This window comes from Enhydra lutris, unplaced genomic scaffold, assembly GCF_002288905.1.
Source record: "Enhydra lutris kenyoni isolate GAN:26980312 unplaced genomic scaffold, ASM228890v2 scaffoldscaffold22, whole genome shotgun sequence".
In the NCBI taxonomy this organism is placed as follows: Eukaryota; Metazoa; Chordata; class Mammalia; order Carnivora; family Mustelidae; genus Enhydra; species Enhydra lutris.
The window spans coordinates 16,998,142-17,011,325 of NW_019154106.1; the positions used below are offsets into that span (position 1 = coordinate 16,998,142).

Below are 13,184 nucleotides of genomic sequence, written 5' to 3' on the forward strand. Positions count from 1 at the left end.
TCAGGCCACCTGAAGACTGTCTCTTCCTTTCTGAGGCTCCAAAACAGGACATTACAGAGCGATTGCCCAGTGGTGACTAGAATGACCGCTGTTTCACAAGGGAATGAGGAGATGGTCCCAACCTCGTGTAGCGGCTACGACTGGAAGCCACACTACGATTGGAAGTGTGACCATGCGCTTCTCCCCGCCCTCCCCTCAGCCTGAGCGCCTTGGCTATCTCCACCTGCCACCCAGTCCCACCGAGGCTAGGGAGAGAACCAATTTTCCTTTTCTCTCTTGAGTAGGTTTTGCTGTGCTTTAAAGTTTACGATGGTAAAATTTACGTGTGTATTTCACCACAATTTAAAGACAATGGTTTGTCACTGGGAGGGCAGGCTAGAATTTCTCTGGGCGTAGCGGTCAAGGTCAAGTTGCACCTGTCTGCTGCCTGCCTGTTGATTGTAATCAGGTGATGGTGGCCTCAGTGGGGCCTGTTTTTTCCCTTCAGTGCCTGCCCTCGGTGGGGGAGCAGGGCCAGAGCTGCAGGGTTGAGCAGCGGTGTGAAGCCGGTGACGACAAACAGGCCCTGAGCCGCAGGGAGCCAGGCCATCGCCCAAGTGGCCCTCACAGGCCAGGCAGAAGGCCCTGAAGCCTCTCACTGGCTCCTCCCCGCCCTAAACTGGGCAACTGCTTACCACAGAGGAGCAGTATCCCAGGGAAACTCTGAGAGGGGATCAGCCCAAGAGAGCTATTTACTCGGGTTGGGCTCCTGGCAGGGCCTCTGCCGAAGTGACTCAAAAGCGGGTTTACCCCTGCCTTGGCAACAGCAGCTCTCTGCGGGGAGATGCTTTAAAGGGGCAGGACGCCATCATGACACACAGGGCAAGTGAACACTTCGTTTTGCGCGGGGGGATCCCAACTGAAGGTGAAGACACGGGGACAGTCTCTTCACCATTTCTGACTCAGGGGTTGGGCAACTCTGTCCCTACTGGCTGCACGGTCAGTTATCATGGCCAATGCCAGGCGCAGTTAACAAGCTAGGGCTCCCAGGGCCCACAACAGCACAGCACAGCCGTGGGCAGCCTCCTTCTTTTCAGCCCTAGCTTTGGGCTAAAATTAGAACTTTCTCACCGCTTTCTGCCCCGGCTTCAGCCTGAAGTGGGGGCAGGGAGGCGATGCATACCACAGTTGCCCTTTCTGTCAGGAAGTTTAGTCCCTTGCCTCTAGGACTGTCTCTGGCTCTGCGACCCGGGCTCCACCGCCGGCTCCCATGGCCCCGCGCAGCCACAGATCAGGAGGCAGGACCCAGCTTCACCAGGGCTGAGAGGGCCTGCCAGAAAAGCCCCCAGGGGCCAGGCAGGAATAACCTACTCGGCATCCTGACTCCCCAGGGAGCACCCCAGGGCCTGGCTCAAGCTGTCTGGCAGATCAGGGCAGCTAAACATACTGGTCGTGGACTTCCGATCCCTCACTCAGCCCCTTGCCCTGTCTGATTTGCTCAGCACAACTCCTCACCCCAGATTAGCAATCAGATACCAGCCCCTGAGGGAGGCCCACATTCCCCATCCGCTCCTGCTGGAAACATGGAAGAGGCCTGGCAGATCTTTCTCGTTCCGAACCAGAGGCTGCTGCTTCCAGGCTGAGTGGGGGGCAACGAGCGGCTGACGACTGTGATGGCCTCGTCTGAGGAGCTTTACTCTGCGCGTCCACTTCACACACAGAGTCTCGCTGACTAATCACACACGAACCCCTGAACTGGGAACAGTACAGTCAAGGAAAATGAGCTCTAAGTTTCCTGACCATCGCAAGGTGGCACAGCTGCGAGGTGGCCAAGCCCCAAGACTCAGAACAGCCTGCCTGACTCCGAAGCCATTCTGCACTTCGCAGCCACGGCTCTTCCTTCCGCGGAGGGGGCCCGCTGGTTACCAGGGCCCCCACACAAGTGGGAACACGCGGGGTAGCATTTTAGACAACTGGTAGGACAGGAGGCTGTAAAGTACAGAAAAAATTTATTGGAAATCTCTCGAATACATTTTAAAGTATAGCTCAGTATTTCCAAACAAGGTGGGCTGGGAGGAGGGGGAGGGAATCTGCCACCTGGAGCCCGGTGACCGGTCCCAGCCCTGCCCCAGGGGCTGCTGCGGGAGTCAGTCTAGGGCTCATCCCAGTCAGTGCTGGGGCCGAGGGGCAAGGGCCAGCCTTGACAGCTGCTCTGCTCCTCCCAGGCTCCGCTCAGGGATCAGCCTCCCTGGCCTCACTGATGGGGTCCTAAAGGGAAGGCTGCCGCCTGCAAAGCCACAATCAGGTGTCAAAGAGGACAATGGCTAACAGGCCTCTCCGTGCTCGGCCTCAGAGGGACAGCAGCTGAGACACTGTGGCAGAATGTGAGGGCAGGGGCGAGCAATAGCTTACCAGGGCTTCCCCTTTCTCAGCACTGGGGCCTGGGGCATAAATCTGGAATGGTTTAGCAGGCCATGGGTGCGCTCTGGCCCGGGTAGGAGGACCAGCTGGACACCACTGCTGGGAACATTTCTTTGCGGCAGCAGGATACATGCAACAGGGGCAGGGCTCAGCCCACCTGAGACAGCCTCCAGCCCACTCCAGCCCTCAGGGTTCAGCCTTGTAGGTGGGAACAATGTCACATGCATTTACTAACAAGCAATTGAGGACCACCTGCTCCACTTCAGAACAGCTGCCGCCAAGGAATAGCCCAGATGGGCCAGGAGGAATGGGGCGGGCCTTGTCCCCCCCCCCCCACCGCCGGCCACGACGACCAGGTAGGCTGGGGGAGGGCCCGACGGCAGGTAGGTGAGGCTAGGCGCTTGACTGACTCAGGTAACAATATCTAAATGGTTAAGTCAATCATACACCCAGCTTTGGTTTCTCAACGAGGAACCAATGCAGCCAGTAAACCTCAGGGCAGGGTGCAGAGGGTCAAACAAAGGTGATGGCCAGGCCCAGGTGGAAAGAGAAGGCCCATAACCTAACCCTGAGAAACAGGAGCAAGTCTCCCCAGGAGGGGGCCCTCTGGCCTTCCCCAGGGCCACGGTGGGGCCCATACGATGCACTCTATGTCACTGTACAACTCTAGAGGGTTGTACACACTCAGCACCCAAGACTTCCTGGACTGCCAGAATGGCGTCAGTCACTCTGCAGAAGCTGGGACGGATTCACACTCTCGCCAGGAATATGCAGGAGTCTAAGGTAAAGCCTATTGTCAGTTCAAGTGCAGCAATTCTGGGAGGTTCTGTTGCCCTCAGCCAGCCCGATTCTTGGCTCCCACCTTAGGTATATGGGAAGGAAGATGCTCAGAGCAGCAACCCAGAATCGGAGGAACCTCTAGGCGAGGAGGCCCTACTCCAGGAAGAGGCCCTACTCCAGGAAGAGGCCCTCCCCCTTCCCCAAGTGAAAACATCTAACCTCAAACATATTTTCTCTATAAAATATCGGATTTCTCTGAAAGTAATAAATATTTACCATGTTAATAACCAAGGAGCAGCAACAGGGGGAGGAAGGAGAGATAAGGAACCTTCGCTGTGACTCCCAATGAGAGACTCCTGGAGACCTAGCATTATGCTTTCGTGCCGCTGAGGGTCTGAGCAGACAGCCACCAGGGCTGCTCAGACCCTCTGCGGGGAGAGGGGCTGGCACAACCCTCAAGAGTGAGAATGGCTGAATTTGGAGTTCCCGCCAGCTTGGGCAGGGCGCCTGTCATATTGCCAAAAGTACAGGAATGGGGCAGAGAGAGGGAAGGTGAGAGGAAGAAGACATCAAACCAAAGGGGACCATAAAAGAGCCTGAAGGAGCCCTTCCTTCTTCTTCCCAGCACTGTTTCCTTCCTTTTCCGCCTCCACACCAGGCTAGGGGCCACCAGCCGGAATGTCAAGTGCTTGATGGTAACGGCAGGCCAGCAAGGGGCCAGCTGCAGAGTGGACCCAGGGCAGGGGGCCGGCAGGAGGAACGGGATGACAGCCATTGTGAAGCAGCCTCGATGGGCGGTGGAAGCAGAAGGCCCTGCAAAGGGCCCTCTGGTTATACAGGGTCTTCCAATCTCCAAGGCCAGGGTGTGAGTCCTCTCAGATGCTATCCCCAGGCTTGACTGCTGCCATGGAGTCTCCAGGAGGTGTGAGAACAGGGACTTGCGGGTCCCCATGGGGGAAACCAGCCTCTCCTCCGCCTGGAGCAAGTTGAGGGATGGGAGCAGCTGATGAGTGGGAGGCTCTGTCTCCTAGGACCATAGAAAGGGGATGCTGCTGGTACCCAAGGTCACCAACTTTTACTGCAGGGTTTCTACAAAGGCATCAAATTCTCGAACATTCTTCTCGTGCACAGCCAGCTTTTCTGGTAGGGAGTCCTGCACCGGGAGGGGAGAGAAGAGTTGCTTATTCAAGTAGGGTCCTGAAGAGGCAGCTCGTGCAGGCCCCCGCCCTGGCTGGAGAAGGGAGCAGAGCACAGAGCTCAGCGCAGCAGCACAGGGCAGGGAGGCAGGCACTGCACAGTGGGCTTGTGGGACCCGGGGGCTCGGCAGAATGGCCCAGGGAATCCAAGTGGGCCACACACTTAACGAGCTAGAGAAGGAGCTTGCCAACGACAGGATGACGCAGAGAAGTTACCCCTGGCACAGACGAGACTGACACTGGAATGGAACAGTAGGCTTAGCATGCTACAGAATAAGAAAAGCTAACAAGAGTTCTTCATGACCTGTGCTGGGCAGCAGAATCCCTTGGGGCCACAGGAACAAGGCCATCCCAACCATGCTCCCAAGAGAGTCCGACTCAGCAGGTCTGTGGGGAGGCCTAGGAACTGGAATCTTTACACCCGCTGAGAAAGGGTGCGTTAGACGATTGAGAGAAAACAATAAACAAGAGAAGAAAACAGAACCTCAGGAGTTAAGTTTAACTGCCCTCCAGAATCAACTATGAAAATGTGACCCTATTCAAGCACCTGAAGAGATTCCCTGGGCGCCAGGTGCTGGGGAGACGTGGCCTGTCCCGCCCCAGAACCGGCCGGCGGCCCGGACAGGCTGGGAGCAGCAGGGCAGCTGCAGGAGGTGGCAGCGACCGGCCACTCCTGGCAGCAGAGTCGCCCTCGGAGCTGTCGCCATCCGGGTTCTTGCAAGCACGTTTCCAGTGAGAAGCCAGGGAGCCGGGGACTAAAAGCCTAAAATCAGAAGCCAGACTCTCTGGGATCAAAGCTGTGTGCTGCCAGCTCAGTGTGACCAGGGGCAAGTTATCTGTTTCCAGTGTCGGTTTTCTCATCTGTACACTGGGATAGGAAGAAAAGCTACCGACCTCAGGATTGTTGAAGATTCATGCAAAGCACTTAGAAAAATGCTTGGCACGTAGAAAGTTTCAATAGATGTTAATAATAAGGATATTATTTTAGTATTGTTATTACTGAGCATGTTTTTCTATTTCGAGCAAATCAGGGGCCGATTATCTCAAGATTCCTACTCCTACAAAGCCATTCCTCTAATGTTGAAGAGAAGGGGACAGTCCCACCTCCGGTAGAGGGACCCTGACATCCTGGGGTGTTAGAGTAAGCAGCTAGTTAGGTTTTAACAGGATGCCTGGAGGCCAGCAAAGGGGGAGTGAGGGACAGCTGTGGGGAAAGTCGGAGGCCTGTCCCGGCCGGCCACACTCCAAAAACAAAGCACAAGAAGCCACATCAAACCAGACAGGCCAAAGTCAAAGAAGGCCTGAGACCCTGACCGAATGAGGGAGAAAAGGTGTGAAAACCTACTCCCAAAGAAATCCTCTTTCCAAATAATAAATTACCCCCCCACCCCAGTTAACAACTGTCAATAAAAGATAGAGACCCAAACCCTGGGGTGCACAGCTCTCCCGAGCTCGCCCACTCTCGTCTTGAATGTACTCTCACTAGAATAAACTCTTCACCTGCACCACTCAACCACCATGTCTGGTCCATCTTTGAATTCTTTCCTTACAACAAGACTCAGAGGCTGTGGGGACATCCCAGAGACAGGCTGGGTGGAGGCACAGAGCACCTGGAGTTTACAGCCGTGAGGCCTGCTCCGGGGTCCTTTGGACACAGGAAGTGCACTAAGCAGAGATGCGGAGATCACAGTCAGTAGCAGGACATCTGGCTAAACTCGAGAAGTGCTGGCTGAATCAGGAATGAGCTCTCCGAGGAAAGGGCAGGAATGCCAATACTCGGGACCTCACACTTCTGCCCTGTACCGCTGGCGTTTGCCCGACAGCTGAACAGCTAAATGCTGGAGCTACTGGAGCAGCTCAGCTTCACAGCAGCAGCGAGCAGAAGACCCAAGACACCGAACAGCAGGGATGGAAGCGATGGCGAGTGTGGAAGCAACGTGAAGACAGTGACCGCCAGACACGGGCAACCTCAAGGGGGAGCAACAGAAGATAAGGATCTAAGTGTCTCTTTCCTGCTACAGAGGAGATGGGAGGTACGGGAGTGGGAGGGAGTAACAGGAAGAAATTTCTAGGCCTTTGGAGCAGGAATGACCATTAAAAGAGGATAGGAGGTCGCAGGATGAGGTCTGACGGGGGAAGGGGTTTCCATACCAAGTCCTCAGCCATGGACTGTGCCCCGATATCTATGGAGAGGCTGCTCAGCTGGGGAGGATTCTGAAATTCACGATAGAATGTCCCCAGGTCCATCGGAAGAATGTCATCTTTAGAAAAAGCCGGTTTCTTCAAAAACAAGACATACTCAGGTTAGCTTGCCTTAGGTGGGAGAGGAAAATCAGGGGAAAGAAGCTATGAACCGCCCTCTTTACTTCCAGTAATTATTAGAGAAAGGGTTCCTCCGGGTTCATCTCAGGGAGAGGATTCGCTGTACCTTTCTCCTCTGGACAGCTGAATTCTAGCCCTGGTGCTAACACTCTTCTCCCCTGGTAAGGTTTATGTTGCCCTCCCTCAAACTCCTTTCCTTAACAAAGGGCCAACCATTCAGGCAGGAACAGGGCCTGCATGGATACCACTGGCAAATCCTCATTTAGAGTTGAATTTCAACCGAAGACTTGGCACAAAATGCCTTCTTGTTCATGGGCCTCCAAATGTGTCCCCAAGCAGGGTGTGGGGACAGGTTCTACCACACAGCCAGATGCCCACCCATCCCATCCCCTCTGTCCGGACCAGCCCATCTGATCCCTGTAAAGGAAGTCCTGTTCAAGTCACTGGATGCTTCTAGGTTTACTTCCCCTATCGCAGCAAAGGTCTAAGAAGGTGACAGCAACTTACAAAGTCGATCATGACGAAGTCATCGTGGGTATTGCCGCTGCTGCCCCCACTGGAGCCATCTGAGTGCAAGCTGCCCTGGAGAGGAGATTCGGTCTCTGGGGAGTCTGGAGGATTCACCTGTTTCAGAACAAGGCGGAGGTAGGGGCGGGTTCCAGGCCTGGTGCAAGCTTGTGTTAATGATCAAAGGACCTGTAAGGGACCCAACGCTGGCCGGAAATCTGCAAGCCCAGGAGCGAGGCTGCAAGCCTGCGGAGGAACAGTGACTTGCCCGGGAAGATGACATTCACAGCACCGTCTGTTAACTTTAGTCAAAGGGGGACTCACCATGGGATCAGCACCCTCCAGCTCCAAATTCTTGGGAGCAAACATGGCAAAGGGGATGTCCAAACTGGTCAGGGTCACCTAAGAGACATGGAAATTTCAGAGGCCACCCCTGCCCCAGCTTACGGGCTTCCTCAGAGGCAGCCAGCAGCCCGTCGGTCCAACAGATTCGCACACCCAGGCTGACCACACCGTCCTCAGGTTCCCATCCTGCTGGAGAACCCGGAATCTCCCCGCTCCCATCACACAGCCACAACATCCACAGGGGTAGGGCTCGCCAGGACCCCGGGAATCAGCTCTGGAGGCCTGACCCGCAGTGACTGGGTAACAACTCTTCTGCGCTGGTAGAGCTGAGGAGGAACTTATTCCGAGTAAGGCTAAGGCCCTGACACCTGAGTGCAGGCTGAGTGTGCCAAATGGGGCCTAGCATCCCTCTCCTATGAGAGGTTTACTCGATCTCAGAACAAGAGCTGTGAACTTCTGGAGGGCTGTCACGGGCTACTAACCCTCTTCCCAAAAAATTCACACACACACACACACACACACACACACACACACACACACACACTTTTGCATATGATTTTAGGGGTCCCATAGACCGGAGGTGAAGAGCCCTGCCCCTAAGGCCTCACTCTAAAGGCTCAGACATTCTCACAGGAAGCAGCGTCAGAAAAATCACCTGGTTGATGGGCTTGTTGACAAAAGCCCCCACTTTGCGGACAAAGATGGTCTCCAACACATCGTGGGGGGATGCCCGGCCCTCACTGCTGTTTGATACCGTCTCAGTATCCTCGCTGGAGAAGAAAGACAGTGTTGGTACTCATTCTCAAACCGCAACAGAGCCTGTGCGGTTGCCCATAAACCCAGCATCGGTGGGGCTGCAGTCCAGGACAGGAGCGCCCCCACCCCCGACCTCTGACCCATGTGGGAAATGGCGATACAGGGCCTGGCTGCTGCCACTGTCACTCTCCCTTCTGAGTCGAGGGCAGAGGACTGAACCTCCAGAACAACTAAAAATGAGGCACACGTGACTGAGACTCAGCATCACAACTGTGCGAAGCGTACGTTAAATTTAATCTGAGATACCACCGGTAAGCATCAGTCCCCAGCACACCGCTGTCAGACATACAGGCAAGCAGCGCCCGTCAACAACTGTGACGTTAATAGTAATCCATGACACAGGCAGACACAAGCTTTAAGCTTTTCTTGGCCTTCTTGTTTGTTATCTAAAATTACCATAAGAAGGAATCATTTACAGTGTTTATATAGTACTGTGTTAATTTAAGCCTTACCTCACAAGGGGCAGAGTCAGTATTCTAAGTTGAGAGTCCCAAATGTGGCTCATTAGATAACCAGAGCTTTCTCCGCCCATGACACATCGCCCGGGCTGAGGTCCTCTGCGCCACATACCACGTTTCCTCTCCTCGTCCCCAATCAACCCTCTGTTCAGCAAGGTCCCCTCAATGACACACTTCATCTGGCTGCCTCACTCCCTCCCCTTCCAGCTCTCCAGACCAATGTGGAGTTGTGGATGACAGGGGGTGAGGGTGTGCCCTCCATGGGCCACCAGGCCAGTAGTCACAGCCCTAGCAGCAGCAGGGGTTAGGAAAGCTTCTCTGGCCAAAAGCAGGGGACTAAGGTAGGGAGGAGGACTGAGCCGGCTAGGTGGATTCAGGACACTAGCTGGCAGGAAGGACCAGTACTGAGGAAAGGCCTGAGTTCTGATGACCTGCACTTAAGAAGCCCTTACCCCAAAGAGAAGAGACAGTGTCCTCTATCTCTAGCTACTCCCAGACATGTTCCAGGAATCAAGGCTCAGAAAACTGGACTGTCAAATGACTAGCAGGCTCTTCCTTTGATTATGTGACACGGGGAAGGCTTTAAAAGGATGGACGTTTGGGAAGCCAGGAATGAAAAGTAATTATTTTTCCTGATGGATGGCACAAAAACATGTTCCCAAATAATTTTCCCCCCACTGCTCCACTGTGGGAATGAAAAAAAAATACCAAAAATTTCTATTATCCAAAAGTCCATTTAGGATGCGGTGGGGCAGTCAACGTCATTATCTCTGGGGCCCTGCGGTCAAAGGAGGGCAGAGCAGGTCAGGACAGCCTCATCTTCCCACGGGAGAACTCCAAGCGCGAGGGAAAGAGGAGCTCAGCCTGCGCCAGGTCATTTTGGGAGCTAAGTGCTCTCTGGCAAATCACTTAACCCTCTGAGAGCCTCTTACTTTTGAAGAGGCGGTAACAGTGGTGATTTGTGCAGGGCAGGATTCTGAGAACTTTCCTGTTCTACCTCATCAATGTCGTCATAATATGAAATTTATAGAATGTATCACTTCTGTAATCAGAAAAGACAAAGATCTAAAAAAATTTTTTTAATGAAGAAAAACAGTTGTTTCTAAAGACTCTACAAGAGGTACTAATGCAGCAGAGGGAAAAAAAAAAAAACCAACAATCCTAACTACTACCACAGATCCACTGTGGCCCCAAACTTGAGGGTTAAGGCAGACCCCCTGCTTTGGTCCTCAGGAAACACTGAGGACTGACTCCAAAGGAATACATCTGGGGGTAAGAGGAGAGAAACATACACACGCATGCACACATGCACGCACATCCCCTTCACTGGATGACCCTGATAAGAAGCAGGCCCTGGCTGCTGGCTGTTAATAGCAAGCTTGGGGCAGCTTCCGGACACGCCAGCTGCAACGTAAGATTCTTATCAAGAACTTTAAGAATTCCGCATTTGGGGCCAAAGTGCCAAGCCTGAGGCAATGCTGAGAGCGACTCTTTACTGACACCAGATAGGCACACATGTCAGGGAGGATGGGCCCCTGGCCACTGCGAACTCACCTGCTGGAAGGTGTGGCAGCACAGTGGGCCCCGTCAGACAGGGTGTAGGTCGCCAGTCTCTCCTGGTCAGCCTGGGCACCGTGGGCAGGCTGGTTAGGAGCAAGGGGTACTCCACCTTCCTTCCCAGGAACCATGAGCTTTGGGGGAAATGGAAGAATATCGTGAGTAACGGCAGTGTCAGGCCGGACGGGAAACTTGGCCTAGCGTGATGGTAGCTGCCTCTGTGCTTTCCTACCGCCAGTGCTGCCACCAAATGGGTGGGAAACCTTGGATCTATGTCTTCTCTGGGACTCAGCTAATGGGAGACATGACACGCGTGGTAAGAACTACAAAGGGAAAGGAAAGAGGGAGAAAACCCTTGGAAGCTCTTCCTTCCTTTCTGAACTATATGAGGCTCTTCCTTCTGGAGTCACCTGGGCCCTCTGAAGTTACTGAGCATCACACTGGGCCGGATGAGGCCTCTCTCCTGCCACATGGCAGGGGAGGCAGCACAGGAACCCCCAGGGTCCTCCCCATCTTTAAAGATACCTGATGAGGGTGTGTGGCATTTAAGCCAGCAGCAAATGCTACTGGGTAAGCCAGGTCAGCTGATCCAACGCCCAGGGCAGCAGGCTGATAGGAAAGGCGAGAGCTTGAGAGCTAAGCGAGAGAAAAACAAAGACGGGCAGAAGAAAGGAGGAGGAAAAAATAGGCAATCCTAGAGTATGACTAATGATCAAGATTGTGGAGAGGTAAGGAACGGACCCCAGCCCACACCCTCACAGTTGGGGTTGGGGGGCCGGACGTAAGGGTTAAAGACAGACCAGGCCATTATGCTAAGGCTAAGAAAGCAGAGACTCTTTTGCAATGGGACTGACATTCCCAGCTCTGCAGCCTTCTAAAGGCCTCAAATGAGTTCCCTGCTCCCCCTTTCCCCAGGGGCTCAGCTAACTGTTGAGGTTTCCAGCCCAAAGGACTGGTGACGCACAGGCCTGGGCAGAACTTGCAGCCGAAGTCATTGGTTTCTCCCAGGTCATTCTATTTTCTCCTTTGTCCTTGAGGTCCCTTTGAAACAGAAGGCCTCTTCCCTAATCACACCCTCCATCACCCCTGGGTATGGGAGGGTTCCTATTTATATTGAAAAAGAAAGAATACCACTCTTGGATTGTTTATTTGGAAATAAGATATAAATAACTCCATGTATTTTTTACATCAATGGTAGGAGGAGGGGCAAATGAAACATCCTATTTTGGGCAGCTGTGCTATAGCTGCAGCCTGTTAAAAATCAATTACCAAACCTCAAATAACCCCCAGAACACTTGGGGACATTTAAATAGCTATCCCCTGTACTTTATGCATACTTTTTAAATAAAAAGATGCCACCTGAGTATAGCCCCTTCTCCCCAGTATGGACTCACTTGATGGGAAAAGGCCAGTCCTGCCATGGGGACCCTCAGAGTGTCCGTCACCACAGGAGTAGGGGTCTGAAAATGTGCCTTTGTGACAGTAAACACACACTGTGCACAGATACACACAGAGACAGGAGAAACAAGAGAAGAAAACAGAAAAGGGACTTGAGAAAGAAGTGAAAACAACTCTGGAAGGGGAGACAGCCACAGGGGCCGAACTGCACTCGGGAAGTCGGGGGTGTGGCAGGGAGAGAGCAACATGGCTGCCTCCCTAGAAGGACAACTTGGAAGCGTCTGAAGGAGACATGTTTATCCCAGGGGGCTCCATTGCATGCTAGGTGACCCGGTGAGCAGGTGGAAAACAAAGCTGAGTCAAGCTGGTGGCAACAGGGAAAACCAAGCATTAGTGTGTTCTTAGTCAAAAGAGGCGGAAGGGTGTTAGAGAATGGCCTCCAGCAGTGAGGGCATGAGAGCAGGTGCAAGGCGTGCTGAGGATGAAGACCCAAGGGTACAATGCTAGACTGGAGACGTTTTCCTGGGGACCCAGAATCTGTAAGGACACGTTCAAACAACAGACATTTGCTGACTGGAACTTTATAATGCTTGGGTCCAGGGTGCCTGGGTGGCTCAGTCGGTTAAGCATCTGACTTTGGCTCAGGCCAAGATCTCAGGGTCCTAGGATCGAGCCCCACCTTGGGCTCTGTGCCAAGTGGGGACCTCTGCCCCTCCCCCTGCTCATGCTCTCTTAAAAAAATAAAATCTTACAAAAAATGCTCAGGTACCCAGCTGCACACCTGACTACACCATCTGAGGCAGGATGAATTGGTGAGTACAGGTGCAGGCACTGTGTGTGTGTGTGTATGTGTATGCATGCACGCTTGCCTGTACACATGCATGAGAGTGTGTGTGTGTGTTTTATAGCCCCACATGGTGAAGGAGAACATGATGTAGTAAAAGCCAGGGCACTTTAAAAACTCTTAGATTTCGGGGCACCTGGGTGGCTCAGTGGGTTAAGCCTCTGCCTTTGGCTCAGGTCATGATCTCAGGGTCCTGGGATCAAGCCCCGCATCAAGCTCTCTGCTCAGCAGGGAGCCTGCTTCCCCCTGTCTCTCTGCCTGCCTCTCTGCCTGCTTGTGATCTCTGTCTGCCAAATAAATAAAAATCTTAAAAAAATAAAAAATAAAAAAGCTATTAAAAAAAAAATCTTAAAAAAAAAAAAAACACAACTCTTGGAGGGACGCCTGGGTGGCTCAGTTGGTTGGACGACTGCCTTCAGCTCGGGTCATGATCCTGGAGTCCCGGGATCGAGTCCCGCATCGGATTCCCAGCTCCACGGGGAGTCTGCTTCTCTCTCTGACCTTCTCCTCGCTCATGCTCTCTCTCACTGTCTCTCTCAAATAAATAAATAAAATCTTAAA

The 13,184-nt window shown here is 53.3% G+C and overlaps 1 protein-coding gene across 2 annotated transcripts in view; it reads right to left on the reverse strand.

Annotated features, from left to right (window-relative positions):
- Positions 1 to 1,971: 1,971 nt before the first annotated feature.
- Positions 1,972 to 13,184, reverse strand: part of LOC111149764 (autophagy related 13) — a 56,350-nt gene continuing 45,137 nt past the window's right edge. Inside the window, exons 12-19 of one of the 2 annotated variants that reach the window (XM_022507023.1) lie at positions 11,776 to 11,874; positions 10,907 to 10,990; positions 10,379 to 10,515; positions 8,206 to 8,320; positions 7,530 to 7,607; positions 7,206 to 7,322; positions 6,528 to 6,656; positions 1,972 to 4,333 (exon numbers count right to left, since the gene is read on the reverse strand). In XM_022507023.1, coding sequence (XP_022362731.1) covers positions 4,256 to 4,333; positions 6,528 to 6,656; positions 7,206 to 7,322; positions 7,530 to 7,607; positions 8,206 to 8,320; positions 10,379 to 10,515; positions 10,907 to 10,990; positions 11,776 to 11,874 — 837 coding nt within the window. In that variant the 3' untranslated portion in view covers positions 1,972 to 4,255. The remainder of the gene's footprint in view (positions 4,334 to 6,527; positions 6,657 to 7,205; positions 7,323 to 7,529; positions 7,608 to 8,205; positions 8,321 to 10,378; positions 10,516 to 10,906; positions 10,991 to 11,775; positions 11,875 to 13,184) is intronic. The other variant, XM_022507024.1, reaches the window with a different exon arrangement.